The sequence below is a fragment of the Triticum urartu genome, chromosome 7 (genome assembly GCF_003073215.2).
Source record: "Triticum urartu cultivar G1812 chromosome 7, Tu2.1, whole genome shotgun sequence".
Lineage (NCBI taxonomy): Eukaryota > Viridiplantae > Streptophyta > Magnoliopsida > Poales > Poaceae > Triticum > Triticum urartu.
In genome coordinates, this window is record NC_053028.1 from 122,486,355 (window position 1) to 122,513,393 (window position 27,039).

Below are 27,039 nucleotides of genomic sequence, written 5' to 3' on the forward strand. Positions count from 1 at the left end.
CTTTGGGCTGAATTTCATCGTATTTGCGGTGAATTCTAGTTATCCATGTCGATGTCGTCTTACTCTTCTTCTTTTAGCTCTTGTTTTTTGTGAGGCGCTCGAGCATGCACGAATATGCAAATGGAGCCATCACTATGACCATTACTTCGGTGAGGTGATCATGCGTTGGTGAAATGCCAAAGCTCAACGAACGCGGTCCTCATATTACCATCGACGGACGGTCCAGATCATGCGCAAACTCTGTTCTCTTAAGTTCATTTTGCGTCCCTCTAAAAAAGAAGGTCATTCTTCCTAAGAAATAAGTTCAGTTCGTGTCCTTTCAGGAAGAAAACGGACCTCCGACAATCCTATATGAAGCCCGCGTGCGTCGTATAGATTTTTTGAGAATCACGTGCGTCGTATAGATGTTCAAACCGGTTGGCACACGTAACAGCTGTTCTGGTGCGTTTTTTCCTGATTTTTTTCCTATTCCTTCTTTTTCATTTCCCTTTTCTATTTCAGATCTTGGGATTTCTTATGTTTTTTTATTTTCCATATTTTTATTGGTTTTGCAATATACGGTGAACTTTTTCCAAATTATGATGAATATATTTTCAGTACAAATTGTACTTTTTAAGTATGTGGTGAACATTTTTCAAATAGAAAATAATTTTTATAATATACTTTGAACAATTTTTTGATCTTACTTTAAATTTTTTTGAAATATACTATGAATTTTTATAATTACATGATGAACGTTATTTTAAACACACTTAATATTTTTTAACCTATGGTGAACTTTTTTCAATATGCAATGAAATTTATATAAAATAAAAACTGAAAAATTGTGTAAAATACATTTCTAATTTTTAATATTTTTAAAAATATCTAGCTCTTAAAAAAGAACATCCAGTTTTATTCGTGGAAACCCAACTAAAAAACCGAAAAATAAATTATTTTTGAGACAAAGAACCGAAAAATAAATAAAAGCAGTTTACGGGCATAGTGGGCTGCCATATTTTTCTTGGCATCGGTGAAATAACCCCTAGTTGAAGACGCACACGGGCGTCAAAATAGGAAGAAACAAGGGCCATTAAGAAAAGTTGCCGCGCCTCCAAAGCATTGGCTTGTTTGTAATCCATGCAAATGCATCTAATCTCTGCGTAGGGCGAGTGAGCGCGAGCAAACGCGCACCTCAGCCACACTCGCTTCGGAACCCCTCCACGCGAGGAATGGTAAACGGGCCAGCCCAGTGTGCGCCCGCTTCATGATTTTTTTTTCTTAAAATGGTTTTTCGGTCATTTTATTTTATATGGGCTGATTTTTTATTAAATACCTTCTAAATATAGAATCTTGAATTTAAGAATATATTCAAGAGTGAACCAACCTGTGGTTGGATGGTTAGAGGGGCAGTGATATCCCCAGCCCACTAGGGTTCAAATCCTGGTGCTCGCATTATTCCTGGATTTATTTTAGGATTTCCGGCGATGCGCTTAGGGTGTGCGTGTGTGCGTCATAGGGGTGAGTGTATGCGTGTATGTATGAGTGCTTGCGTTTGTACTGATGTTAAAAAAATTCAATTTTTTGAATTTAATATATGATGCTGAAATTCAAATGTGTTCATGTATTGAAAAACTATTTTTGATTTCAAAAAGTTGTTTGCAAATTTTAAAATTATTCTCAAAATTTTAAACGTTCATTAACCTGAATATTTTTCTCAGATTTTTTTTAAAATCTGACATTTAAAAATATATTGGCACCCACACACACGCGCGCGTGCACACACACACACACACACACACACACACACAGGTTCAGGGATACCTACACCCATAAGTAAAACAAAACAGGTTCAGGGAGAACCTTCACAAAACCAGATTTTTCTTTTGAGAAAATCCCAAAACAAGATAAACACATGGCAAAAAAATGACCAATTGGGCTGGCCCATGTAGTGTTGAGGGGTGTGCGTTTGCTCACTAGCTAACGCAGTGCGATCTTCTAAAAAAAGCTAACGCAGTGCACGCAGACAAGGATTCCCGATTCCGCGCATATGTGAACAATTGTCGACCAAATGCATGCCTCAGTGCACTATATGGTTACTGGGGCCGGTCAAAGAAGGTTCTTTCTGTATTTTCTTTGCTGGTTTTAACGGGTTTCTTCCGGATTTTTATTTACCTGCTTTCATTTTATGGTTCCCCCTTTTCCATTTTAAAATTGAAGATTTTTTTAAATGTAAGAACATGTTTAAGTTCATTCACATTTTATGAAATCACAAATATATTTTAATTTAGAAAACATGTTTAAAATTCAAGAACATGTTTTCATTTTTTGAATATTTTTAAAATTTGTAGACAGTTTTGAATGCCTAAGCATTTAAAAATAAATAATAGAAAGCTGACATAAATAAAACATATATCTAACAATCCAGAGAATATGTCGATGGCCCTGGCTATCCTTTAATTGGCGCGGTGTAGTTAGCTATCGCGTCGGGAGGGGTGCGTATTTGACAGGTCAGTGCGTACGTGACTTGTACTATGATCCTTATTATATAAATAAGACACGTATTACCATACAAAAAAGAGGATGATGGTGCGCGTTTGCTGGCTCCCCATCGTCCTACGAGCCGACTAGCAGCTCTATTTTTTGGCAAAACAAAACATTAGGTAATTAAACTGTACTCCTACATAAATCTGTAGGATCGACCAGAATCATAACATGTTTTGCGAGTTCAATTTTCTTTGCACATTTAAGAAGACAAAACAGTTGCAACCCCTTATATTACATTATTTCCTTATTCCAAGCCGGGCTCTGGTCTCTGGGAGACATATTATACATGAGGTTATTACTACACGTACACAACATAAGTCGCAAATATAGATACATGGCAGCATGCAGCATGCAGCATCAGCATGCATTGGGAGCAAACTGAGATCACTTCTTCTGAAGGTGGCACAACTCAACCAGTTCCCACGACTCCAAGCTCTTGTCCTTCGGATCCGTTTTGTAAAGCGCGAGCTCAGATATCTCGAACTGCAGCCCAAATATTCCCTTGTCCATCTCCCCTGCCTTCTTCCTCGCCGCTGCCTTCTCCTCCTCCGTCAGGTGATCCCCATACAAGAGGCTCAGATGCGGCACGTACGCTGCGAGTATATTTAATCAGCTGTCATCAGCTTGTAATTTTACGGAGACGGAGTTAGTTCAGGCAGAAGACTCACGAGCTGGTCTCTGGTAATCGAAGTGGGCGCGGCAGTGGTCGCTCGTGGCCATCATCTGCAAGCAAAATCAAGATAATTTGATGGGAGCAAAGCAAACCGGCGCAGATAGGGGTGAGCTAGGGATACCGGAGGCCGACCTCACGGGTTGGTTCGAGCAGGAGGTTGACGCCGTAGCGGCCGATGGAGGCGACGCGGGCGGTGAATGGGCGGAGACCGGCCGCCGCGGCTCGTAGCGCCTTGTAAAACAAAGGGTTTTAGGGTTTGTGGCACACCTCTAACGTGGGGTGGCCTTTGTATTATATAGGGGGTACATCATCATGTACAAATACAATTACAACTATAACACATGTAGGTTCAGTATATACAGAGTCTAACACCCTCCCTCAATCTCAACCGAGCTCAGAAGAATTTACTAGGTTGAGATTACGCCTACACCTTTCAAACTGAGGAAGCGGCAGTGGCTTGGTGAAGATATCAGCAAGTTGATCCTTTGAAGAGATGAACTTGATGAGAAGCAGCTTCTGGGCAACACGTTCTCTGACAAAGTGATAGTCAACTTCGATGTGTTTTGTTCGGGCATGGAATACAGAATTCGAAGACAGATACGTAGCACCGATATTATCACACCAAAGAACAGGAGGTTGCTCCTGAGAGATCCTCAACTCTCGAAGCAAGGACTGTATCCAAATCAGCTCAGCTGTAGCATTTGCAACTGCTTTGTACTCAGCCTCAGTGCTACTGCGAGACACTGTTGCTTGTGTACGAGCACTCCAGGCGATCAAGTTAGCACCAAAGAACACTGCATAGCCCCCCGTTGATCGCCTGTCATCTGGATTCCCAGCCCAGTCTGCATCAGAGAACGCGGAAAGAGCTCCAGAGGTCGCCGGTTGCAAATGCAGACCATATGAAGGTGTCAACCGAATGTAGCGTAATATACGCTTAACAGCAGTCCAATGAGAATCTCGAGGTGCATGCAGAAACTGACAGACACGGTTGACAGCATAAGAGATATCCGGACGAGTAATAGTCAGGTATTGCAGACCACCGACAATACTCCGATACTCAGTGGCCTCATCAGCACAAAGAAGAGAACCATCGAGGGCAGACAGTTTGTCAGTAGAGGACATAGGTGTAGTAGCAAGCTTGCACTTGAGCATACCAGCACGTCGAAGAACATCAAGAATACTTCTGCTGGGTCAGCGTCAAACCAGAACCAGAGTACAAGACCTCCAGACCGAGAAAATAGTGCAGTTTTCCAAGATCCTTAACCGCAAAATCAGCCCGCAAGGAAGACACCAGGTGATCCGCAGCAAATACTGAAGAGCTGACAAGAATGATGTCATCAACGTAAACTAGCAGGTACATAGTAACTGTAGGACGCTGAAGAAGAAATAGTGAGGTGTCAGCCGTAGAGGGAACAAAACTATGAGCCCGAAGAGTGGTGCCAAGACGTGCATGCCAAGCACGCGGAGCCTGCTTCAGGCCATAGAGCGCCTTAACAAGGCGACACAGATGCTGCGGTCGAGCGGGATCAACAAAACCAGGAGGCTGACGCATATATACCTCCTCCTCTAATACCCCATGAAGAAAGGCATTCTGAACATCAAGTTGACGAAGAGACCATCCACGAGTAACAGCCAGTGAGAGCAAAAGTCGAATGGTAGTGGGTTTAACCACCGGACTGAAGGTATCCTCATAATCAAGACCCTGACGTTGTTTGAATCCTTTAGCAACCAGCCGAGCCTTGTATCGCTCAATAGAACCATCGGCATGTCGCTTAACCTTAAACACCTACTTAGAATCAATAACATTGACACCTGCCCTGGGAGGAACTAAACACCACGTGCCATTCTGAAGAAGAGCTTGGTATTCTTGTTCCATCGCAAGACGCCAGTGAGGAATGCTCATAGCTGCCTGAAAATGCCTTGGTTCAGCAGTAGGATCCGCCTGTGCTTGCGCCATGCAAGTCGCGAGCCAGGCAACAGTCCCGTCCGTGCGCTTCTTCGGTTGAACCACGCCACTCTTGCTGCGTGTATGAGGACGCAATACATGAGCAGGGGCAGGTGGTGGTGAAGGAGTCAGTGACAGCAGTAAGGAAACCACCGCCTCAGAAGAGTCCAACAGCGAGGAAGCCGGTGAAGACGTGGCCGATGGCGACAGAACAGGGGACGATAGTCCATTGGAGGACAAAGCTGGCCCAGGCGACACGAACGGCGCAGGTGAGCTCAGCGTAGGAGACCCGACAGGCGAGGCCGGCCCAGGCGAGTGCGGCGTAGCGGGCCGAACAGGGGAGGCCGGCTCAGCTGAGGCCGGCCCAGGTGAGGCCGGCGTGGATGCAGCCGGCGGAGGAGTCCCGGGCCCAGGCGAGGCAGTCCGCTAAGCCGGGGCATGGCCAGATGGCGGGAAAGCTGCATGGGGCATGCAGGTGGCCGGCTGGTCGTCGTGCGGGGTTGTGGAGGAGGGAGCCGGTGGTTCTTCCTCGTCTAGAAGCTGCAAGCGTGCGCCTCTTCCAATACCTGCGCCATGGTTAGACAACAAAAGGGGCGAATGTGCAGCATCTAAAAATTGACCAGGCAAGGTACTGGAGGGGTGCACAGGCGGTGTGGAGGCGGCAACAGATGCGAGTAGAGCAGAAAAGGGAAAAACATGTTCATCAAAGACAACATCGCGGGAAATATACACACGATTAGATGGAACATGAAGACATTTATACCCTTTGTGAACAGAACTATACCCAAGGAAGACACATCGTTTGGATCTAAACTCAAGCTTGCGATTGTTATAAGGACGGAGGTGTGGCCAGCATGCACACCCAAACACCTTAAGGAACATGTAATCAGGAGTTTGACCAAGCAAGAGTTCAAGTGGAGTTTTCATATGAAGGAGCCGTGAAGGGAGCCTATTTATAAGAAAACAGGCTGTGGTGAAGGCATCACTCCAAAAACGAAACGGAACAGATGCATGTGCTAGCAAGATTAGTCCAGTTTCAACAATATGACGATGCTTACGTTCAGTCGAACCATTCTGCTGATGTATGTGTGGGCAGGACACACGATGAGCAATCCCAAGTTTTTCAAAGGAAGTGCTAAGATTGCGGTACTCACCCCCCCAATCCGACTGCACATAAATGATTTTACGATTGAGAAGACGCTCAACATGTGCTTGAAACTTAAGAAATACACCAAAAACATCAGACTTGCGTTTAAGAAGATATAATCAAGTAAACCGACTATAAGCATCAATGAAACTGACATAATATTCATGACCACTAACAGACAGCTGGGCAGGGCCCCATACATCTGAAAACACAAGCTCAAGAGGAGTTTTGACTATGTGGTTGGAAACAGAAAAAAGTAACTGATGACTCTTGCCTTGCTGACAGGCATCACAGATAGCAGCATCATTATTTCTAGACTCTGACGGTAGCTCATGACGGTGGAGAACATGGCGAACAATGGGTAACACAGGGTGACCAAGACGTGAATGCCACAATGCAGGAGACACGCGAACCCCGCTGAAGACCTGAAGATCAGCAGCGGCAGCAGGCACGGTGGTGGGCGCATCCAGAGCATACAAGCCTCGGCGAAAACGACCTCTAAGAAGTATGTCCCTCGTAGCTCGGTCCTTAACAAAAAGATGAAACGGGTGAAACTCACAAAAGACATTATTATCCTGAGTAAGTCTAGGAACAGAGAGCAAGTTACGAGTAACAGAGGGAACACGAAGAACATTTCTAAGATGCAAATTCCTAGAGGTGTTCATGAGAAGTGATGCCTGACCAATATGAGAGATGCGCATACCTGCCCCATCCGCTGTGTGAACCTTGTCGTGGCCATGGTAGGGTTGCTGAACGTTGAGCTTGCCCAGTTCATTCGTCACGTGGGCTGTTACTCCAGTATCCATGTACCAGGAAGGATCAATAGGATATGAAGGCGTATGTCCCTGCTGCGCCATAAGAACTTGGCGATCATTGCCCTTGCCGTTGTTGCCGAGGCCGAGGAAGTCGGTCTTGAAGCGACGATGACAGCGAGAGGCAACATGACCTGGCAGACCACAGAGTTGGCACTGCTGGGCCGCTCCACATGCAGCACAACATGCACGTGGACGACCATCAATAGTGACCACAGAGGAGCCAGGACACGAGGGCGGCTGCTGACCCGAGGATGTACTGCCACCGGATTTGCCCCCCCCCCCCAGCCGAGGAAGCAGAAGGGCCGCGACCACCTCCTTTGCAACGATACGCAACGTTAACAGAGAGGTCCACGGGAGTGTCCGGGCGGCGTGCGTTGAGCCGTTGCTCCGTTGAGAGGAGGCGGCTGTAGAGATCCTGAGGACGGATAGGAACCTTGCGTTCATTGATCACTTCCGCCAACGAGTCGTAGTCGCTATCCAGGCCCGCAAGGATGTAGGATGTGAACTCAGTGTCACGAAGAGGTTCGCCAATGGAAGCAAGAGTGTCAGCCAGCTTTTTGATTTTGTTGTAGAAGACGGTCACCGACCCGTTGTCCTTGCGAGTGTCAGCAAGTTTAGCGCGGATGGACATGCTCTGCGCAGTAGACTGCAAGGAAAAACTCGACTCCAAGATGTCCCACATCTCATGAGATGTCGCGGCAAAGAGAACCAGGCCGGCAACACCCTCGCCCAGGGAGGATTGTATCGCCGAGAGGATGGCCTGGTCCTGAGCAATCCACGCACGAAACATCGGATGATGCGGCGGCGGACACGGCAGGGTACCGTCGACGAAGCCCTCCAAGTAATGGCTGCGAAGCAAAGGTAGCACTTGCGCACACCAGTAGAGGTAGTTATCCGGCTTGAGCTTGACCGGGAGGAGGTGCGAGAACAGGAACGGCGGCGAGGAGATCGCAGCCAAAGCAGCTTCAAGATCCATGTAGGGCGGCGGCGCGGACGGGGGTTGATGTGGAGCGCCATACGCCGCAACGCCGTGGGACGACGGTGCACCGTACGCTGCCGGCGGACCATACATCGAGGAGGCCACGGGGGCGCCGGACCGAGGCGCGGGCGAAGAGCCGTACGGGGCACCATATAGAGGAAGGCCACCATAGCCGTCGTAGGCCACGTGAGGGGCGTCGGCGATAGACGAGCCCGCTGCGGTGTAGATGACAGCAGTCGGGTCAGACACGGCCGGGCGCATCATCGGATGCGGGGCGGCCGAGGGCGGCGGCGCAGGTACCAGCGGGTACGAGGCGGCCGGAAGCAGGGTAGATGCAGAGGGCGACGAGGAGTAGCCGGCGTACTGGTAGGCGACGGGGCCGACATACTGGTGGCCTGCAGATCGCGTCAACAGGGGGCCGAGCGAACCCTCCGTCGTGTAGGGCGCAGCCCCTCCATACAGGAGAGCCGCGAGCGACGGCGGTAGGAACGCATGGTCCGTGGCGACGGATCGGAGACCCGCACCAGCGGCAGCAGTAGTCGATGCGGCGGCGAGGGACGCTGCGAGAGCAGCGGCGGTGTCGGCGGCCGGATGCGACATGACGACGGCGGCTGGCGGCGGGGTTGGAGCGGAAGACTTAGGTTAGATCGGTAGGCGTGATACCATGTAAAACAAAGGGTTTTAGGGTTTGTGACACACCTCCAACGTGGGGTGACCTTTGTATTATATAAGGGATACATCATCATGTACAAATACAATTACAACTATAACACATGTAGGCCCAGTATATAGAGAGTCTAACACGCCTCGATGGTGGCGGAGCGGCGGAGACGCATGGCTCCGTGGACGGTGGCGTGCGGCTCGAAGACCGCGCCGCCGTGCGCGGCACGGAGGCTGGCCATGAGGCCGAGAAGGCGACGGCGGACGGGCTCTGGCGGGAGGGCCCATACGGAGTACATCTCCTCCGGCGACTGATCGGTGGGGTCCATGCTGGTCGACGGAGGCTGGGGCGCCGCGCAGCCTGAAATGGAAGCAGGCTTTAGGACGAGAAGCTCATGGCAATGGCATCGCGAGAGCTGCCTGAAATAATACACGGAGCCGTGTTCTTCCGTATGCTGAAGCTTCACGGAGCCTTCCACCGATGGGACACTGACTGTGGACCCCAGGTTTGGAAATATGATGTTCTAGAGTCCGTGATGACATGCTTAGCGAAATCGAATGCAAACTTGGATTGGACATGACGTCGGAGTCAAGTCAAAAGCTGTTAACATAGGATACAAATACAAGTCATGCCAATCAGTATGATTCTCCACAAAGATAAGGTAATAAACAAGGCAAAAATCTATCCCCTCTGTTTTTAAATATTTGTCTTTTTAAATATTTCAACAAATAACTACATACGGAACAAAATGAGTGAATCTACACTTTAAAATATGTCTACATACCGTATGTGGTAGCCATTTGAAATGTCTAGAAAGACCATTACTCCCTCTGTAAACTAATATAAGAGCGTTTAGAATACTAAAATAGTGATCTAAACGCTCTTATATTAGTTTACAGAGGGAGTATTTAGGAACGGACGGAGTAGCATGTTGTGGAATATTCAATGCAAATATACTCACTAAATTCTCTCGTTATGTAAACTAAAATATTGGCCATGGCACGTGTCCTAAAGGTGCCGGGGAGTCTACAAAGAGCGCTAATTATCAAAAAGTCACCGTGGAACAGAGGCGATTCTACTGGGGGTGGGGGGGGGGGGGTTAACAGGCTCAAGCCCCCCCTCCAGCACTGTAAAATTTGTTTCTACTACTAATTTTAAGGCCCAGCCCAGCTACTTGCAGACCCAATCCAACACATATTTGTATGACCCAGGCAGCCCAACCCGCTCTCCATTTTTTTCTAGATTCGCCACTGCCGTGGAATACGGGCGCTAGCGAGCACTTTGTTTCAAATAGTTCAAAACATACATTTTTTAAGTTTTAAAAACCGCTAAAACAAATTTTACACGATAATATGGATGTATATACTACACATATGTATAGTTTTGATGACAAAATAATTTAACATTGAGCTAAACAAAAAGGAAATAATGTGTGGATTTTTAGCAGTGAACAACGAATGATTCACCTTTCTAAATCAAGTGTCTAGCTCAAGTGTGTTTACGTATTTCAGGCGGGGCTTACAGAAGTCCAAACGTCAAGTGTCTAGATGCCCGACCTTGGCCGAAGACAAAAGTGAGAAGCCCGACGAACATGACAAAATCTTAATCATAGACATATTTCAATCTTTACAAACAAACTTCAATCTCAAGATCTTATAAAACTTTCTTGAGACCTGGCTACAGACGGGTACTGGGTGGACGACACCGTTGTAAAAGGTGAGCGGGCACGTAGGTGCTGGTTGCGGAGGTCCGGCAGTGCTTGTGCGGCGGTTGGAGAGGTACAACAGTAGCGTCGGAGGAATAGGGTGTGTATGCAAAGTAAAGGGGGAGAAGGCGCGGATTGGAAGAAAATGTGACCGGGAGGGGAGATCTAGTGGGCCAGGGTGACAGAGTCCTATGTGGCTGTTGTCTGTACCACCGTAAAGCCCCCTCAACTTTGCTTTCAATTTGCGGGAAAAAGTATGTCCGGATCGCTCGGCGGACCGATATAAGTCCATGTTGGATGGTAGAACAGGTCTGGACCGCATAGCCCGTATGCGGACAGTTTAAGAGTCGGCATTGAAGATGCCATTAACTCACTCAAACCAAGTACTTGCCCTGCATCATCTATTCAATGTGTGAACTTTAGCTCACCAGATGCATGCCTGCTCCACTAAGTTCTGCCCTTCAACTGTGAAATAGACAGAGGGCAGAAGGAAGAACTAATTACTCGACATGAAATCAAATTATAGCAGAAGAGACAGAACCTAATGCCAATTCTGCTATTTAAGGTTTCCGCAAAAAAAACTGCTATTTAAGATGTATATCTAGCTCATTGATGAATGGAAGAAGCCAACAGGGTCATTGTCGTTGCAGTGGGTCACTACTCCAGCACTCCCGATCAACAAAATCACCGAACAAGGGCTCTCAAGAAAGCGAGTAGAATCAGTGGAATGCTGTCCAGTGCAGGACATACATCAACCCGATTAGAAGTATAGTAAACACTAATAAGTACTCCCTCCGTTCGAAAATACTTATCATAGAAATGCATAAAAATGAATATATTTAGAACTAAAATACATCTAGATACATCCATTCCTCCGACAAGTATTTCCGGACGGAGAAAGTACTACTATTAAACCTAGATGCTCCATTGTTAACATAAACGATCATGGTGTCCTGATGATAAAAGGCAAGGCAAATATTAAGTATAAACGATCATTCATAAGATCTTTAGAAACCTTTCAATCCTGCAGGTTTGTTCCTTGTTTATTGGGATCCATTGAGTACTATCATATTTGAATAACAGAGCCGGTTTGATTGATTCTGTTGTCCTTTATTAGGCTCTACGGCACGTCTGCATTAGTGAGTAAAGGGTAGCAGCAAACGTACAGCACTAGCAGTAGTACTACTGACATTCAGCGACTAAGTCAAGTTTTTTCTTCTTCTTCTTTTTGAAATGGAATGCCACGTGGTTCAGTCAAGTTGGTCAATTATGCAGAACACGGAGTCACCTGCCATCCCCAATTAGTTGTCTTAGATTTGCCGTCAAGATACGTTTTAGTGTTAGATACATCCGTATCAAGATAAATTTTAGACAACTAATTTGGGACAGAGGTAATACTATTATGTGTTGTTCTTTATTGTCATATCAATACATGTATAAATGGGCAATGATAAGACTATTTCTACTATTTTATTCTCCCCTCATTCTGAAATGTATTCAATTTCACAAACATATTTGAACAACATCATTATAGAACGAAAAAGTAGCGTCACAAAACAAAATTGCCGGATTAGGAGCACAAACACCGGTTGAGGTGAACTAGGTCGGTGGAGCGCCGCAACACTGAGGGAGAACATGATGGTCGCGAACAACAACATCGAGGTGGAGGGTAGAAGTGGAGGATGGGGTGGATGAAACTCCATTGCCGACAGAGTAGGGTGAGGTCGACAAGCTTCATGATACCCTGGGAGTACTTCTTGAGTTGTTGTTGATGGTGGAGCCAAGCACCTCAATGATGGCAAAGGAGGTGATGTTGTCGGAGCCGGCGAGCTCAATGGCACAACACTTGCGTCGCATCTTCCGCTCGATGAGGGCGAAAACGTCTAGGTCGTTGTCAGCCTCAGCAAGCGGTGTCAACCTCTACAACATGAATCCACTACGATGACAAATGAGACCAGGAGGTAGGGTTGGCCCTGCAGTGGAGGCAGTATAGAGGAAAAGGGTTGGCGAGTGGTGCCATTGTTGCACCGGGGGAGGGGGCATGGTAACTAGGGTTACAAACGGGTGGGGCGCGCAATAATGTGCTCATATTTTTTAAAATCATCGTCTACTCTTTATTGCATAATGTTTTGAGGGATGGGTAAATATGCTCATGGCTTTGTGCAGGATGGACTTTTGGGCCTCTGGACTTTGCTTCAATCTTATGTTACCGGAGAGGCGCCGTCACTACTTCTGGGCTAAAAATAGAAGTCTAAGCATGCCTTACATTATCTTTCAAGGCACAAAAGAGGCCCTAACCTAGCAATGGAGACAACCCCCACCCGTCCTGGTATGGAAATTTTGAGCCAGTCTCAGGCCGGGTCATTAGGTAAACCCTACTTGGTGCTGCATGCGCCCATTATAGGGCATTTTGCTAACGGGCGCCTGCAGCGCTCCCGCGCTGGGCCGGCCCATCTAGAGTTTTTAGCTTCTGTGTGCTCTTATCATGATTCAAACCAGCGACCTCCCTTCTCTAGTTAGGCTCATCTAACCACCACGCCACCTAGCGTGAACGGTTAAGATTTAACCTTTTCTTCTTTCATTTTCCTTTTCTGTTTTTCTTTTCCTTTTTTTCTTTTTTTTCGTTTCCCCTTTCCCTTTTTTGTTTTCCTTTTCCTTTTTTGTTTTTTCTTCTTCCTGGTTCGATGAATTGTTTGCAAATACGTGAAATTTTTCTTGATTTGATGAACTTTTTATGGACGATGAACTTTTTTTTTTAAAATTGTGCACTTTTTTCAAAAATTCATGAACTTTTTTCAAGTCCAATGAACTTTTTTTTTATCAAAATCCACGATTTTTTTTCAAATTCGATGAACCTTTTCTCAGTTTTGATCAACCTTTTTGAAATTCAATGATTTTTTAAAAAAGATTGATGAACTTTTTAAAAACTTGATAAAACTTTTTAAATTTTGATGAACCTTTTCAAATTCAATTAAAACAAATTCAAATTTTATGACATTTCTTTAAATATTCGATTAAAAAAATTCAAATTTGATGAAATTTCTCCAAATAATATTTTTCAAATTTGCGAACTTAGTTCGAAATTTCATGTTTTTCTAATTTGTGAACTCTTTTTGGAATACATGAACTTCTTTTTGATTTCATGAACTTTTTTTTGAATAGACGAAATTATTTTGAAACCTGAGAACTTTCAAATGTTGTTCACTTTTTTCAAAAAAATAACATTTTTCAAAAATGTATTCAAAAAATTCGAAAATCTAAGCTATAAAGTAAATCGTACAATATTTTGTGCAATAGATAGCGTGGCTGCCATCGTTCTTAAATAATACGCCATGAATTTAGTCACTATAGCTCATAAGGTCCAATGGTTAGGCGTGTGTACTAGTGTAGGGGTGAGAGTTTGATTCCTAGTAGTGCCTTTTTCTAGTATTTTTTGCGCTATAAAAAAGAATTCAATTCGTGTCGCCTCGCATTCGTGGGCTGGCCCATGAGGGATTTCTGTGAGCGCCAGTTGCCGTTCGTGGCGCCGAAGGCGCTAACTAGGGGTTCCCGGGTCATCAAGTTGGGTTTCCTTTGCTTGGGTTTAATTATTACCATTAAAATTTAAAACCTGTGGTTGTATGATTAGAGGGACAGTGGCATCCCTAGCCCATCAGAATTTAAGTCTTGGTGCTTGCATTATTTCTGAATTTATTTCAAAATTTTCGGCGATGCGCTGTCAATGAGAGGAGATGTTCCCATGGACGACGAGACGCCTACGATGACTTCGTAAATCTCAAGATAATATGCCGGCTCAGTCTCTTGAAGGTGCTTATAGGGGTAAGGTGTGTGTGTGCGTTCATAGGGATGAGTGTATGCACGTATGTATGAGCGCTTGCGTCTGCACTATGTTCAAAAAAAGAAAGTTCAATTCCTAAGCAACAATTTATCAAATAATATGTTGGTTATAGTATAACACAAAAATAATACAAACTAAATTTATGTTTGGAAACCTTTTATTATGGTTCTAATTGGTTCCGGACAACAAACAAACTATATTTTACAGAAAAATTCTTACAGTCGAATCTTTGGACATAGACGGTCTTATATTCCTGGCGGATGAGCAAACAAAAATGATTTATTTTTAATTTTTTTGAGGAAAAAACATTTTTTTAGATGTGTATGAAAAGATGGAAACTCTTTTTGATTAGTTTGAATTGCTTACCACATATGTGTGAGGACTGCATTAGTGAAGAACAAGTATAAATAAAGCACACAAATTAATCCCATGTCCAGGAATGAGCCCAAAGCCCACTAGGCAATTTGGTCCAGCTTTCATCAGACCCAAAGGCCGTTTCATAATTCATAATAGATGAAAAAAGCAGACCCGAAGGCCTGAAAGTGCCCTTCATATCATGAGCTCACATGCTTTTTTTTTTGATAAAAGGGAGCTCTCCTCTCCGATTTTCATTAATAGAAATCACCAAGTCTTACAACTAGCAGAAAATAAAAGCAAAGAAACTAAGCTGTCTCCCCCTGGTCCCTGTCAGCACTGCATTGAGGTAGGAGGGAAGCCATCCCTTGCCCTGCCCATAGGTCCTCAAAAAGTGCAGAGCTTCCCAAGGGGGAGACCTAAGGCCTGGGCTCAAAACCGGTCCCAGCACCAGCATTACATAGTTTAAAAAGTCTTTAGAACAGCAACTAAACAGCGATAACGGAAACAGTCTCAACACACTAGTCTTCTCTGAAGGACAAAGACAAAAGCAGAAAAAACAGTGGGAAGGCTTGAGGCAGTAGAGTTCTTCGCAGCGTCACCGAATCCAGAAGACCCTTGAAGCTTTTCACCCCATGATCCTTCTAGTCGCCAGTCGCCACCCATGAGCTGCTCGAAACACTTCTTCAGCCACCACACCAATCTGCTTTAGTCCAGCCTCCATCATTTTATTTCTTACGAGGTTTTTCTGCAAGAGATTCCAATCATGTAAGTTTTTAAGTAACAAGTTGACAGGCACACAGGGATCATTTACCATGTTATTATCAAAAATCACACAGTTTCTCAATTTCCAAATAGTCCAACAAATAGCAGAAATACCTATCCAAACTAAACCCCTTTCCTCTTTTCCAAAAGTTTTAGCCCAGCCCCTCATCACCAGATCCAAATCGTCTGGTATATCTTTGAGATTGAAAGCACATTTCAAAATAATCCACAGAAGCCTAGCTACCGAACAGGTTAAAAACAGATGATTGATGTTTTCTTTTCTTCCACAGAATGGACATTTATCATCTCCTTTCCAGCCCCTGTGTAACAAGTTATCTTTAGTGAGGATGCTTTTTCTAAGAGCTAACCACATGAACACCTTAACTCTAGGTGGTATTTTAATCTTCCACATATATAAGTGTGGGTATTTGATCCCATTTTCTATCAAATGTCTATAGAAGGATTTCATTGTGTAAATCCCTTTTTTTGTCAGAGTCCACTTCATCTTATCCTTTTCATCTGTTAACACCACCGAATTGGCAGCCTCTTTTATATGTTCCCACAACTCTCTCGAATCCCCCATTAGTGTTCATAGATGAGCTCACATGCTCCTCTATGAACAATAAAATTGAAATAATTAGAAAACAAATCCAGAAGTTTATGCTTTCGTATGAAAACAACCATTACTTAGGTTTATTCCTGCGTGCAAATTTTCGTGATGAAATCATATTTGTGAAGGCCTACAAAAAGAACTAAATCTGCACTCCAAAATACTTTCAAAAAATAGTCTTTTTGGAACATCATTTTTTTTGCCCAGAGCATCATGAATATTTTCATTCAAGGAAATTTGCATGTATGATACATTCAATAATGTTTGTTTCCATAAATTTCTGTTTTTTTCTTTCAATTTTACTGTTTACGAGGGTCGGACCCTTCCCCGGGCCTGCTCAAGAGGGAGCTACGTGCATCGGGCTGCCCTTGTTAACTGTTTACGAGGGTCCATTTGAGCTCGGAAGCAGCTATATCGTCAGATTATATCGTTATAGATGGCTTGTAGAGCCTTATGATCCGACAACAGTTCCTATACACATTCCTGATGATCAATAAAGCTTAGCGAGTTGTTCTAAAAAAAATCTGGTTATATTGTCGAGGAATGCATCACACTTTTTTAAAATCCAGAAGCTGGTCATACGAGTCATAACTGAGTACACACTTACTCTCCATCATCTCTTCAATGTATTAACTGTAGCTCCCCGCAAAAGAAAAAAGAAGAGTAAGGGGGTGTTTGTTTCCAGGGACTTTTTTGTGTAGGGACTAAAAAAAGGCTCGACTTTTTGGGACTTTTTAGGGACTAAACTAGGCATTTTGGACTAAATGAAGAAGACTCTCAAGGAGAGTCTTTTTGGGACTTTTCCAACAATGCTCCTCCATGCATCTATTGGTCCGCCACCCCATGGTGTTGTTTGATTGTTATTTTTCTATATACTAGGGGCGACATGGTCATTTAATAACTTCTAGGAAGGAACTAGGGACTTTTTAGTCTCTGGAAACAAACAGGAAGGGGTTTTTTAGGGACTAGGGACTTTTCAGTTGGGACTAGAAAAAGTCCTAGACTAGAGAACCAAACACCACCTAAGAACTGTAGCCATAAAATCTAAAGGCTTCGCTATAACACACCAATTAGTACTTCTCACAGGCATAAATGCCTGGCTATCCACTAAGCTCTGCCGATCACCTTCAAATGTGAAATAGACAAAGGGCAGATGGAAGAACTAATTACTCAACGTGAAATCAAATTATGGCAGAGAAGACATGAGCCAATGTCAATTCTGCTATTTAAGGTGCATATCCAGTTCATTGATGCTGATGTTATAGCATGGAAGAAGGTCACTGTCATTGAGGTGGTCACTAGTCTGATCAACGACATCACCCAATAAGGGCCCTCAAGACAGCAACTAGAATCAATGGAGTGCTTTTTCAATGCAGGACATATGGAAAATGTTGAACATCAATCAGTTAGAAATACAAACAGTAATGAGTACTGCCATTAAACCTGGATACACATGGTGTCCTGACCATAAAAAAGGCAAGGCAAATATTACACTAAATGATCATTTATAAGATCCTTAAAAACCTTTCAACCCTGCAGGCTTGTTCCTCCTTTATTGGGATCTATTGAATACCATCGTATTTGAATACTAACAGAGCCGGTCTGATTGATCGTGATGTCCTTTATTAGGCACCACGGCACGTCTGCATTAGTGAGGTGAAGGGTAGCAGGAGCAGCACCAGTACACCACTAGCAGCCGCATTCAGTGGTTCAGTCGATCGAGTTGGTTACTGTACAGAACACCGAGTCACCTCGCCTGTAGCTAGGGTTTAGTACTCGTCAGTACTTCAGTGGTTGCACAAACACGTAGTGGTACTTGGTACGTAGTACGCGCGCGGCCGTGCATGCATTCACGCAGGATCGGATTCAAAAATGTTACGGCTCATCCATCGGACGTTGCCCGGGCAGTCTAAGCCGCAATGATTTTGCGAGGCCGTGCATGCATCTCATTAAGAACAGGGGAGGCGACTGTGTCTCTCTTCCGACTTCCCCCCTTTCATTTCGTCGCTGAAACCTGCAGGGGATCTGGCGGACGACTTGAATTACTTACATTGAAGCCTACCATATCATATGGATGTGGTGTAAATGCACGCCATTTACGAAGATCAAATGCACATTTATTTGCGGGGAGAAGTTATTTCTGGCTCATCATCGAGCGTCGTCATCGCACAACAAGCTACTGGGTCTGGGAGAGTGGGCGTTGCTTGATCCTCTGAGTGCAAGACAAGCTTCCTCTGTTTTCTCTTCTTGTTCTCTTTTTACAGGGAAGTGGAGGAGGGAGGAAAGAGACAGGAAGGGGAGGTCTAGGTGGAGGTCCGGAGGTGGAAGGATGTCATGTTGTTCTTTCATGCAAAGCCTGAATGAGGTGGATGCCATGTGGTAAAACACCAGCCACGTCGAAACATGTCGAACGACTAAACTGTTTCAAAAATAGTGATCTAAACCGTGTTATATTTTCTTACTGGCGAACGTTCGTCAAGGTGGGTGGCATTTCTGAACGTTTTAGGTGACACTTTTAGTTGTGAGGGGATGACAATTTCTTTAGAGCAACCTGATTGTTTCTTCAGAGAAAGCATTTTTTATTTTAAAACTGTCATCGTTTGATCTTTTCTCACAACTAAAACTGCTATCTTCCAAAAAAAGAAAAGAAAAACTAAAACTACTATCAAATGGCGTGCGCTTGCCATCCCTCTCCCAGCTGACGTTCGCCGTAACATTACGGTAGAAATAAAAGTTTTCCTGTAGGAGTAGTTCAAGTCCGGCTTGCAAGGCCATGTTTATTTGTTCCTATGTGTCGGGGGCGATTCACACATCATCAATGCAAACGTTTGATTGGAAAAGGCCGGGACAGGAGATTTTTCCGGCCGTGCTGCGAAACGACCGTGTGATGCACGGTTTCCGTAGGAACCATCATGTATGTATTTATTCGATGTTTTTGGTTGGTATATGTATCAGCGGACACGAACTCAATCTACTGTTGCGATGCTTAAAGAGTGTCACTGTGACGGGCGACGCCTCGTTTGATGGTGGTTGGGTGCTATCGCTGACACACGGCATGGCATGTTCTTCCCCATTGACAGCGACACAGCTATAGCTCCAGTTTGAAGCTGATAGATTGGCGCCTCTGTCCCGGCAGTGACTAGTATGCGCTCCTTCCTTGGTGTGATGTGTGACAAGTTTTAACATTTTTTAATACATGGTCAATATTTTCTATACACATTTACATTTTTCAAATACATGTTTAACATTTTTAATACTTGATCAATATTTTCTGTACACATTTAAGATTCTAAATACATGATCAATGTTTTTCAAACAAATGTTTAGCATTTTTTAGTACATGGTTAACATTTTTTATACATCTAAATTTTTTCAAATACAAGTTTATCATTTTTTATACTTGTTTTTAAAAAATCAAATGCTTGATTAACATTTTTAAAATACATGATCAATGTTTTTTATTTTTTTTGTATACACGATAATTTTTTTTCTATACACATTTAACATTTTTCAAATGCTTGGTCAATATTTTTTCAATATTTTTGTAGTATATGTATATATTTATATATATGGAATATTTTAAAGTATAATCAGAAATAAAAAATAAAGCAACAAACGAAAATAGAAAACATAAAAATAAACAGAGAAAAAAACAAAATGTGGCCTCCGGCGCGCCTAGGCCGGCCCACCTGGCTCTCCCCTTCAGCGAGAGTTCCGTAGGTCTCGCTAGAAGCGAGACATGGGGGCGCCCTATACAGACCGCATTGACGAAGAATATGAAAGCGGAAGTGCAAGATCTTCATCTACTAATCTATGCAAACTTGGCAATAGGGGAACTTCTCCCATCCCTCGAGGACTAGAACCTAACTGCAGTTTTCGACAAACTAGGTGATTTTCCTAAGCGTTGCTGAGGGATTTGAAAGATCAATTCCGGACAAAGTTTGTGTGAATGAAATAACCTAAATGAAAAGCTATTATTTTCGGAAGTAGTTGTATGTGAACAGAAAATATGCATGTACACTGGACTATTGGAGATGGAACTGTGATATAGATGTGCTACATAATAATTTTAGAGAATGATGACATGGCTCATTTGATGATGTGGAGGGCTGCATGTTGAGAGAATTAGAGCTAGTGGGATAACTAAGAGTATGCATGTACTCTGGACCATTGGAGATGGAATAATTAAATTTAAGTATGCATGTGCTACAAAATAGTTTTAGTGGATGATGACGTGGCTCATTTGATGATGTGGAAAGCTGCATGTTGAGAGAATTAGACTTGGTGGGATAATGGAGAGTATGCATGTACTCTGGACCATTGGAGATGGAACAATTAAAGTGAAGTATGCATGTGCTACAAAATAGTTTTAGTGGATGATGATGTGGCACATTTGGTGATGTGGTGGGATGCATGTTGAGAGAATATGAGTTAGTGGGGATCAACTATTTAATTATTATAGTTTTTGAAGATTAATTTTGGATAATTTTGTCTGGACGAGATGACCTAAATCAAAAGCTATTATTTTTTAAAGTAATTGTGTCTGAACACAAAGTATGCATGCACGTTGGACTATTGGAGACATAACAATTACATTGGGATGTGCATGCGCTACAAAATAATTTTAGTGAATGATGACGTACGTCATTTGATGATGTGAAGGGCTGCATGTTGAGAGATTTAGAATTAGTGGGATAACAAAAAGTCTGCATGTGCGCTGGACTATTGGAGATGAAACAATTAAATTGAAGTATGCATGTGCTACAAAATAGTTTTAGTGGATGATGACATGACATGTTTGATGATGTGGAAAACTTCATGTTGAGAGAATTAGAGATAGTGGGGATCAACTATTAGGTAACATACATTTCCCTTCCATTTTCTAGTTCTGCTGCTTAGATTCAGGTGTCATTCTCCTCAACTAAAAATTCAAATAGTTTTTCATACATATTTTGGTTGATAATGAATTTTACTAATCTTACCATCACATCAAGCTGATAGATCTGCACAATAGTTTACCTCTCGGGCTTTGCATATGAAGATGCAAGATGTCAGCGCACAACATACACATAAAATATAAAATAGTAAGGTGGGGGAAGCTAATAGCCTGATACGAAAAAGTGAAAGCCTAAGTAGAGCAAGCTAACACGTTATTTTTCTATATTGACATGTCCAAATTAAAGTCTAGAAATTAGAGAATCTCCAATGATATATCTTGCATGTTACTAAGCGTGTGCCACCATTGTCATCCTTTCTTTGAGCAGTATTGTTCATCGCTGAGGCCATTCATCCCTTGCCAATTATCATTTGTCCAGGACTATATGGGTCCTAACCAAGCTGGGAAAGCTTATGATAGGAGAGACACCTTTACTGTTTAATATGCCATTCCATTGAGGCCCCCTTTGTTTGGGCTACAGATTTTTGAGAATCGCTTTGGATGTGGATTTTTAGAATCAACTGCAGCTACTTATTCTTTGGAGGTGGCAAAGATGGAGCTCGAGCGCCTACCGTGGATCTGGTGGTGAGCCAGTCTTCAAAGGAGGCGATGCAAATGGAGCTCGGGCGCTAGGCGGAGGATGTTGGCCGGAGGTAGGTGACGGGCCGAGGCATGTGTATCCGTCCTTTGGGCACCAGCGGGAGTGGGCGCACCGTCCTTATCGTTCTTTTCCCGTGAGTCTCCCACGCTGTGTATTTCGACTCGTCCAGAAACTATGAGAAGAAGGACTACACCCACATAATAGATATTCTGGATGATGCTCTCCACGGCTTTAACATGAGGGGTGGCCACATCGAGATCAGGGAACAAAGGAAGAGTAAGCGGGTTTCTCGCATAAAACTACCTTTTGCTGCATCCATCAACTGACAGCAAGCAAGAATGATGGATTCTACCTCCTCCATCTCATGATGGAGTTCAAAAGGGGTCACCAACAGCTTCACATGACAACCAGAAACTATGATCATATCCGCAAATATGCAGAATCCTTAGGAGAAGAACCGGATTATAAACTCATAGATGAATTCTTTCGCATCCAGAAGGACATTGCAACGATCATCATGAAAGAAGTCGCCGAAGATAAGGCGATGTTCCACCACGATCCTATATCGCGAGCTGACGTCCGAACTCGCATAGGCCTACAACGTTTGGACCTGACGCCGTTCATGAAGCTAGGGTGCATCCTCCAAGATCTGGATGGATGGAACTTCCAGTGATTGAGGATGCCGATGATGATGTGTCGGTTGAACTTGTACTTTTTGTAGCGATGAAACTTTGTGATGTCAATGGTCGCTGCTGAACTTGCATAGAGCTAGTTTTTTATTTTGGATAAAATGACATGCGTACGTACATCTAATTAATTAGTTTAGGTACGATGAACCTACTTTGATTAATTATGTTTACAATATGTTGCATCTATTTGCTAACTCTTTCTTTTCGTGTTGCTCAAGTATATCATGTTGCATATTATTGTTGAATTCGCTTGATGAAGATGCATCTCTAACAGGTGCATTGATCCTTGATGGCGAAGAAGTGCTATGCTGTGTACATAGGGAGGGTTCCATGACTGTATGACTAATGGCCCGAGTGCCAGGCCCAAGTGGAGCGGTTCTTGGGCGGCAACCATAAAGGGTTCGATAGCAGACAAGAAGTAGAAGCTAGTTACTTGAGGTTCATGCTAGCGCGAGAGAGGAATCGAAACCGCCGCCTCATGTACTGCATAATTCCGCTCTTACTCATAATGATAGCTCTTCTCTTCTATATCATTGTTTAGATGGATGACGATGCAGTTGTATGTATTCGAGACATGTCATAACTTGTATTGCTATTTCGAGATGATGACGAGAGACGTCATTTGTGTTGGATGATGATTATGATGATGACATGATTTGATGAGACTATTTGTATGTGTATGATATGATTAGATTTGTATGATATTACGAGACTATTGTGTGTATTATATGATATAGACTATTGAATAAAACCTGTACAAATACAGAGGAAATATGCTCCAGAAAAAAATCAGAAAAAATTACAGTAGTGCGGGGTATGCATGTAGCAGCAGCGAGGCGTTACCAGCAGCACACTGTAAATAGCAGCGCTGCAGCTTTTAGAGTGGCGTCAGGCTCGTCAGCAAGGCTGTTTTTGGCACGCCATAGCTAGGCTTTTCTGCACTAGTGAAAACACGCTAATGCTACATATGGATAGCAGTAGCACGGCCCCCCCGCGCTACTGCTAAAACTTAGCTGTAGCGTCGTAGTAGTAGCGCGGGTACACTACAAAAAAAGACACATCCGTGACATTTTGGGCCAAATGAAATTTTTTCCTGTCATACATATGACACTTCTATGACGATAATTGTGACAAAATACGGTATCATCATAGATGTGGTGGGCTCCTACTTCTATGACAAAAAATCATGACAGAAAATGGGCTTTTCGTCCTGGGCGGGCCGGAGACGCAGCTGCATGACATTCTTTGGGCCGTCCATGACAGAAAAAACCGTGGTAGAAGCGAGGGCGAGGAAAATTTCAGGGAGTTCCCGGTTATGGTGGGAGGTCGGGGGCCGAGCGATGCGCGTTTCTCTCGTACACATACGCGCGTGTGTGCGAGGCGTTGGCTCTAACTGAACCCGAGCGAGGCGTTGGACTCTAACTGGACCCGAGCCATTGCACTGCACGCTACGCGTTACTGAACCCGAGCGATCGATCGATGACTGTTAACTGAATCCGATCGAGCGATTCCTTCGCTACTGCTGCTAACTGAAGCCGATCGTTGGATGAACAGTGAGCGGTGGCGTTGCCTCTGGATGAATAGGACTCCGTGGTGTGGAGGGCTGGATGAACAGTAGACGGTGGAGGGGTGCCCGTGGAGGGGTGGTTGAACAGGACCCCGTGGTGTGGAGGGATGGATGAACAGTAGACGGTGGAGGGGTGGTTGAACAGTAGCCGGTGGAGTAGCGCGCGGTGGAGGCTGGATGAACAGGAGCCCGTGGAGGCTGGAGGAGGTCGACGGTGGAGATGAACAATATCCCGTGGAGTCCCGTTTTGCGGTACGCCACACCCCTCCGATGAATAGGACCCCCATTTCGACCGTAGGAGGTCCGTTTCATCCGTTTTGCGGTACGCCACACCCCTCGCGATCAACAGGACCCCCGTTTCGACCGCAGGAGGTCCGTTTCGTCTGTTTTGCGATACGCCACACCCCTCCCGATCAACAGGACCCCCATTTCAACCATAGGAGGTCCATTTCCTCCGTTTTGCGGTACGCCACACCCTCCCGATCAACAGGACCCCCGTTTCGACCGTAGGAGGTCCGTTTCCTCCATTTTGCGGTACGCCACACTCCTCCCGATCAACATGACCCCCATTTCGACCGTAGAAGGTCCGTTTCCTCCGTTTTGCGGTACGCCACACCCCTCCCCATGAACACGGCGCATTCCGTTGCCTCCCCATGAACACGAGCATTCCATTGCCTCCCCATGAACACGACGACGACGCTGTTTCTCCGTTCCGACCCAGCCATGTACACGAGCCCTCGCCGTACGTATGCGCGAGTAGGCGTTCGAGACCTTGCCCGTATGTATGTATGTGGCCGTATTTTATTTCTTGCACCCTGGCCGCTGTACGTGTGCGCCTCTACTACGACACGTGCGCGCCTCTACATCGACCAGTATATATGTACGTACACGTTCGCGACCAGAATGACAACGCTACGTACGCTTCGACCAGGTGGGTCCCGACTGTCAGGCACTTCCTTGCCTGCGAATATGTAGCTAGTGGGTCCCAGCAGTCAGGGGGGCGAATTGTTTTGGTTTTTTTGCCCGAACGCACTTCCTTGCGTGCGAAGATGTAGCTGGTGGGTCCCAGCAGTCAGGGGGACGAATCGTTTTTTTGCCCGGACGCACTTCCTTGCGTGCGAAGGTGTAGCTGGTGGGTCCCAACAGTCAGGGGAAAACGTTTTTTTCACGAAATACGGTGGCCCGTCCGGTGGGTCCCTGCTGTTAGGTGGAGAAATCATTATTTTCCGCGTAATAAGGAGGTACTTCCTTGCTGCCATTGTGGACCCAGCTGTCAGCCTCTCCACGTACAGTCCACGTCTGATGGAAGTCGTTCCTTGACCACGTTCACCACGCCGCGCCAAGAGCACCAAGGCGGTGGACGACGGCGAGGCCTAGGAAGGGGACGACGCGGAGCCGGTGAAGACGCGACAGTGGATGCCCACGCGGAGAGGAGTATGATGGTTCACTCGTTCGCCTGCGGTGTGAGGCTGCCGTCGTCGCAGGGCCTGGCCAGCGGTGGGAATAGTAGGGGGCGGTGAGGCCTCCGCGGCAGCACAGCCGGCCATGGGAGGCAGGAGCAGGCGACACGACTGGCGCTGCTTTGGGCGGCTGGAGCAAGAAGACCAGAGGTTGAAGAAGCACTACGGCCGTTGGATGGACATCGTACGGTCACTGGAGCTAGAATCGTTCATATTGACTAAGTTGACAAAGCCCTCCGTCCCCATCAACTTAGTAGGCCCACAAGTCAGCCTCCCACCAAGGTGGGTCCCAGCTAGCAGGGGAGTATTCATTTTTTGTGCGTAATAAGGAGGCACTTCCGGTGGGTCCGAGTTGACAGCGGGGAGAACATTTTTTTCTTGAAATACGGTGGCCCGTCCGGTGGGTCCCAGCAGTCAGGGGGGCAACGTTTTTTTTGCGAAATAAGGTGGCCTATCCGGTGGGTCCCCGCTATCAGGTGGAGGAATAATTATTTTGCGCGTAATAAGGAGGCACTTCCTTGCGGCCACCGTGGACCCAGCTGTTAGCCTCTCCACGTATAGTACTCTTCCGATGGAAGTCGGTCATTGACCACGTTGACCACGCCGCGCCGAGAGCACCAGGGCGGTGGACGACGGCAAGGCCTAGGAAGGGGACGACGCGGAGCCGGGGAAGACGCAGCAGTGGAAGCCCGCGCGGAGAGGAGTACGAGGGTTCACTGGTTCGGCTGCAGTGTGAGGTTGCCGTCGCCGCAGAATAACAGAGGGTGTGGGTGAGTGGAGGGATGGCCTGGCCAGCGGTGGGAGTAGTATGGGGGTAGTGAGGCCTCCGCGACAGCACAGCCGGCCACGGGAGGCAGGAGCAGGCGGCACGACTGGCGCTGCTTTGGGAGGCTGGGCCAAGAAGACCAGAGGTTGAAGAAGCACTATGTCTGTTGGATGGACATCGTACGGTCATTGAAACTAGAATCGTTTATATTGACTAAGTTGACAAAGCCTTTGCTACGCTCCAACTTAGTAGGCCCACAGGTCAGTCTCCGAAACGGTGCGCCCCAGATGTCAGGGGGAGGAATCATTTTTTGGGCGACCGAAGCTAAGAATATCCGAGATTGAAGAAGAAGCACGATATCCGTTGGATAGACATCCAACGGCCACTGCTGCTAGAACCGTGTGTTGACTATAATAAGATGACAAAGCCTTGCATACGCGTCAACTTATTTTTTTAGGGGACGCGTCACTTAGTAGGCCCACAAGTGTGTGGTAGAGAACTTATAGCCCATTTGCGTTTTGTAAGAATGTACATCCCATTTTTGAATTCTAAAGGAATTTACAACAGCCCATTTACAGTTTGTTAAAAATACAACCCATTTTCTAGCTAGGACAACGATTAATAATTTCAACCAACCGTTGAAGACATAATTCAATAAAATTTCCCACATTTTGATGGGATCCGAAATATTTTTATCCCGAAATTTCTAGTCAGATTAAATATAAATTTGTATTACGTAAAAATCCAACGAAACATTGCGCGCGCAATAATGAAAATTTAAGATTTTCAAAATCCATAAATAATATTTTATAAACTAATTTCATGTTTGGTGCATTTTTTTATAGTTACTGCCCAGTTTTTATAATTACATCCCATTTATTATTTTTTAAAGCCCATTTTCCTGTTAAGCCTAATGCATCCCTCCTAGGAAAGATTTGCAGCCCAGCGGGGCGGAGAATAACAAGTTGACCTTGCCTGGGTATTCCTCAAAAAAACGTATAG

The 27,039-nt window shown here is 45.1% G+C and overlaps 1 protein-coding gene across 1 annotated transcript; it reads right to left on the reverse strand.

Moving 5' to 3' along the window:
- Positions 1-2,873: 2,873 nt before the first annotated feature.
- LOC125525552 (cyclic phosphodiesterase-like) lies at positions 2,874-9,080 on the reverse strand. The gene is made up of 4 exons (XM_048690562.1): positions 8,892-9,080; positions 3,332-3,430; positions 3,195-3,249; positions 2,874-3,119 (listed from the first exon to the last, which is right to left on the reverse strand). The coding sequence occupies exons 1-4, from the start codon at positions 9,072-9,074 to the stop codon at positions 2,911-2,913; spliced, it is 546 nt and encodes a 181-aa protein (XP_048546519.1). The 5' UTR covers positions 9,075-9,080; the 3' UTR covers positions 2,874-2,910.
- Between the last annotated feature and the right edge of the window lie 17,959 nt (positions 9,081-27,039).

Excerpts from the sequence above, each read along its gene's own strand:
- LOC125525552 (XM_048690562.1), bottom strand. The coding sequence starts at position 9,074 with ATGGACCCCACCGATCAGTCGCCGGAGGAGATGTACTCCGTATGGGCC. Across the intron at positions 3,250-3,331 it reads TGCTCGAACCAACCCGTGAG|ATGATGGCCACGAGCGACCA; the intron begins GTCGGCCTCCGG and ends TTTTGCTTGCAG. Across the intron at positions 3,120-3,194 it reads CGATTACCAGAGACCAGCTC|CGTACGTGCCGCATCTGAGC; the intron begins GTGAGTCTTCTG and ends ATATACTCGCAG.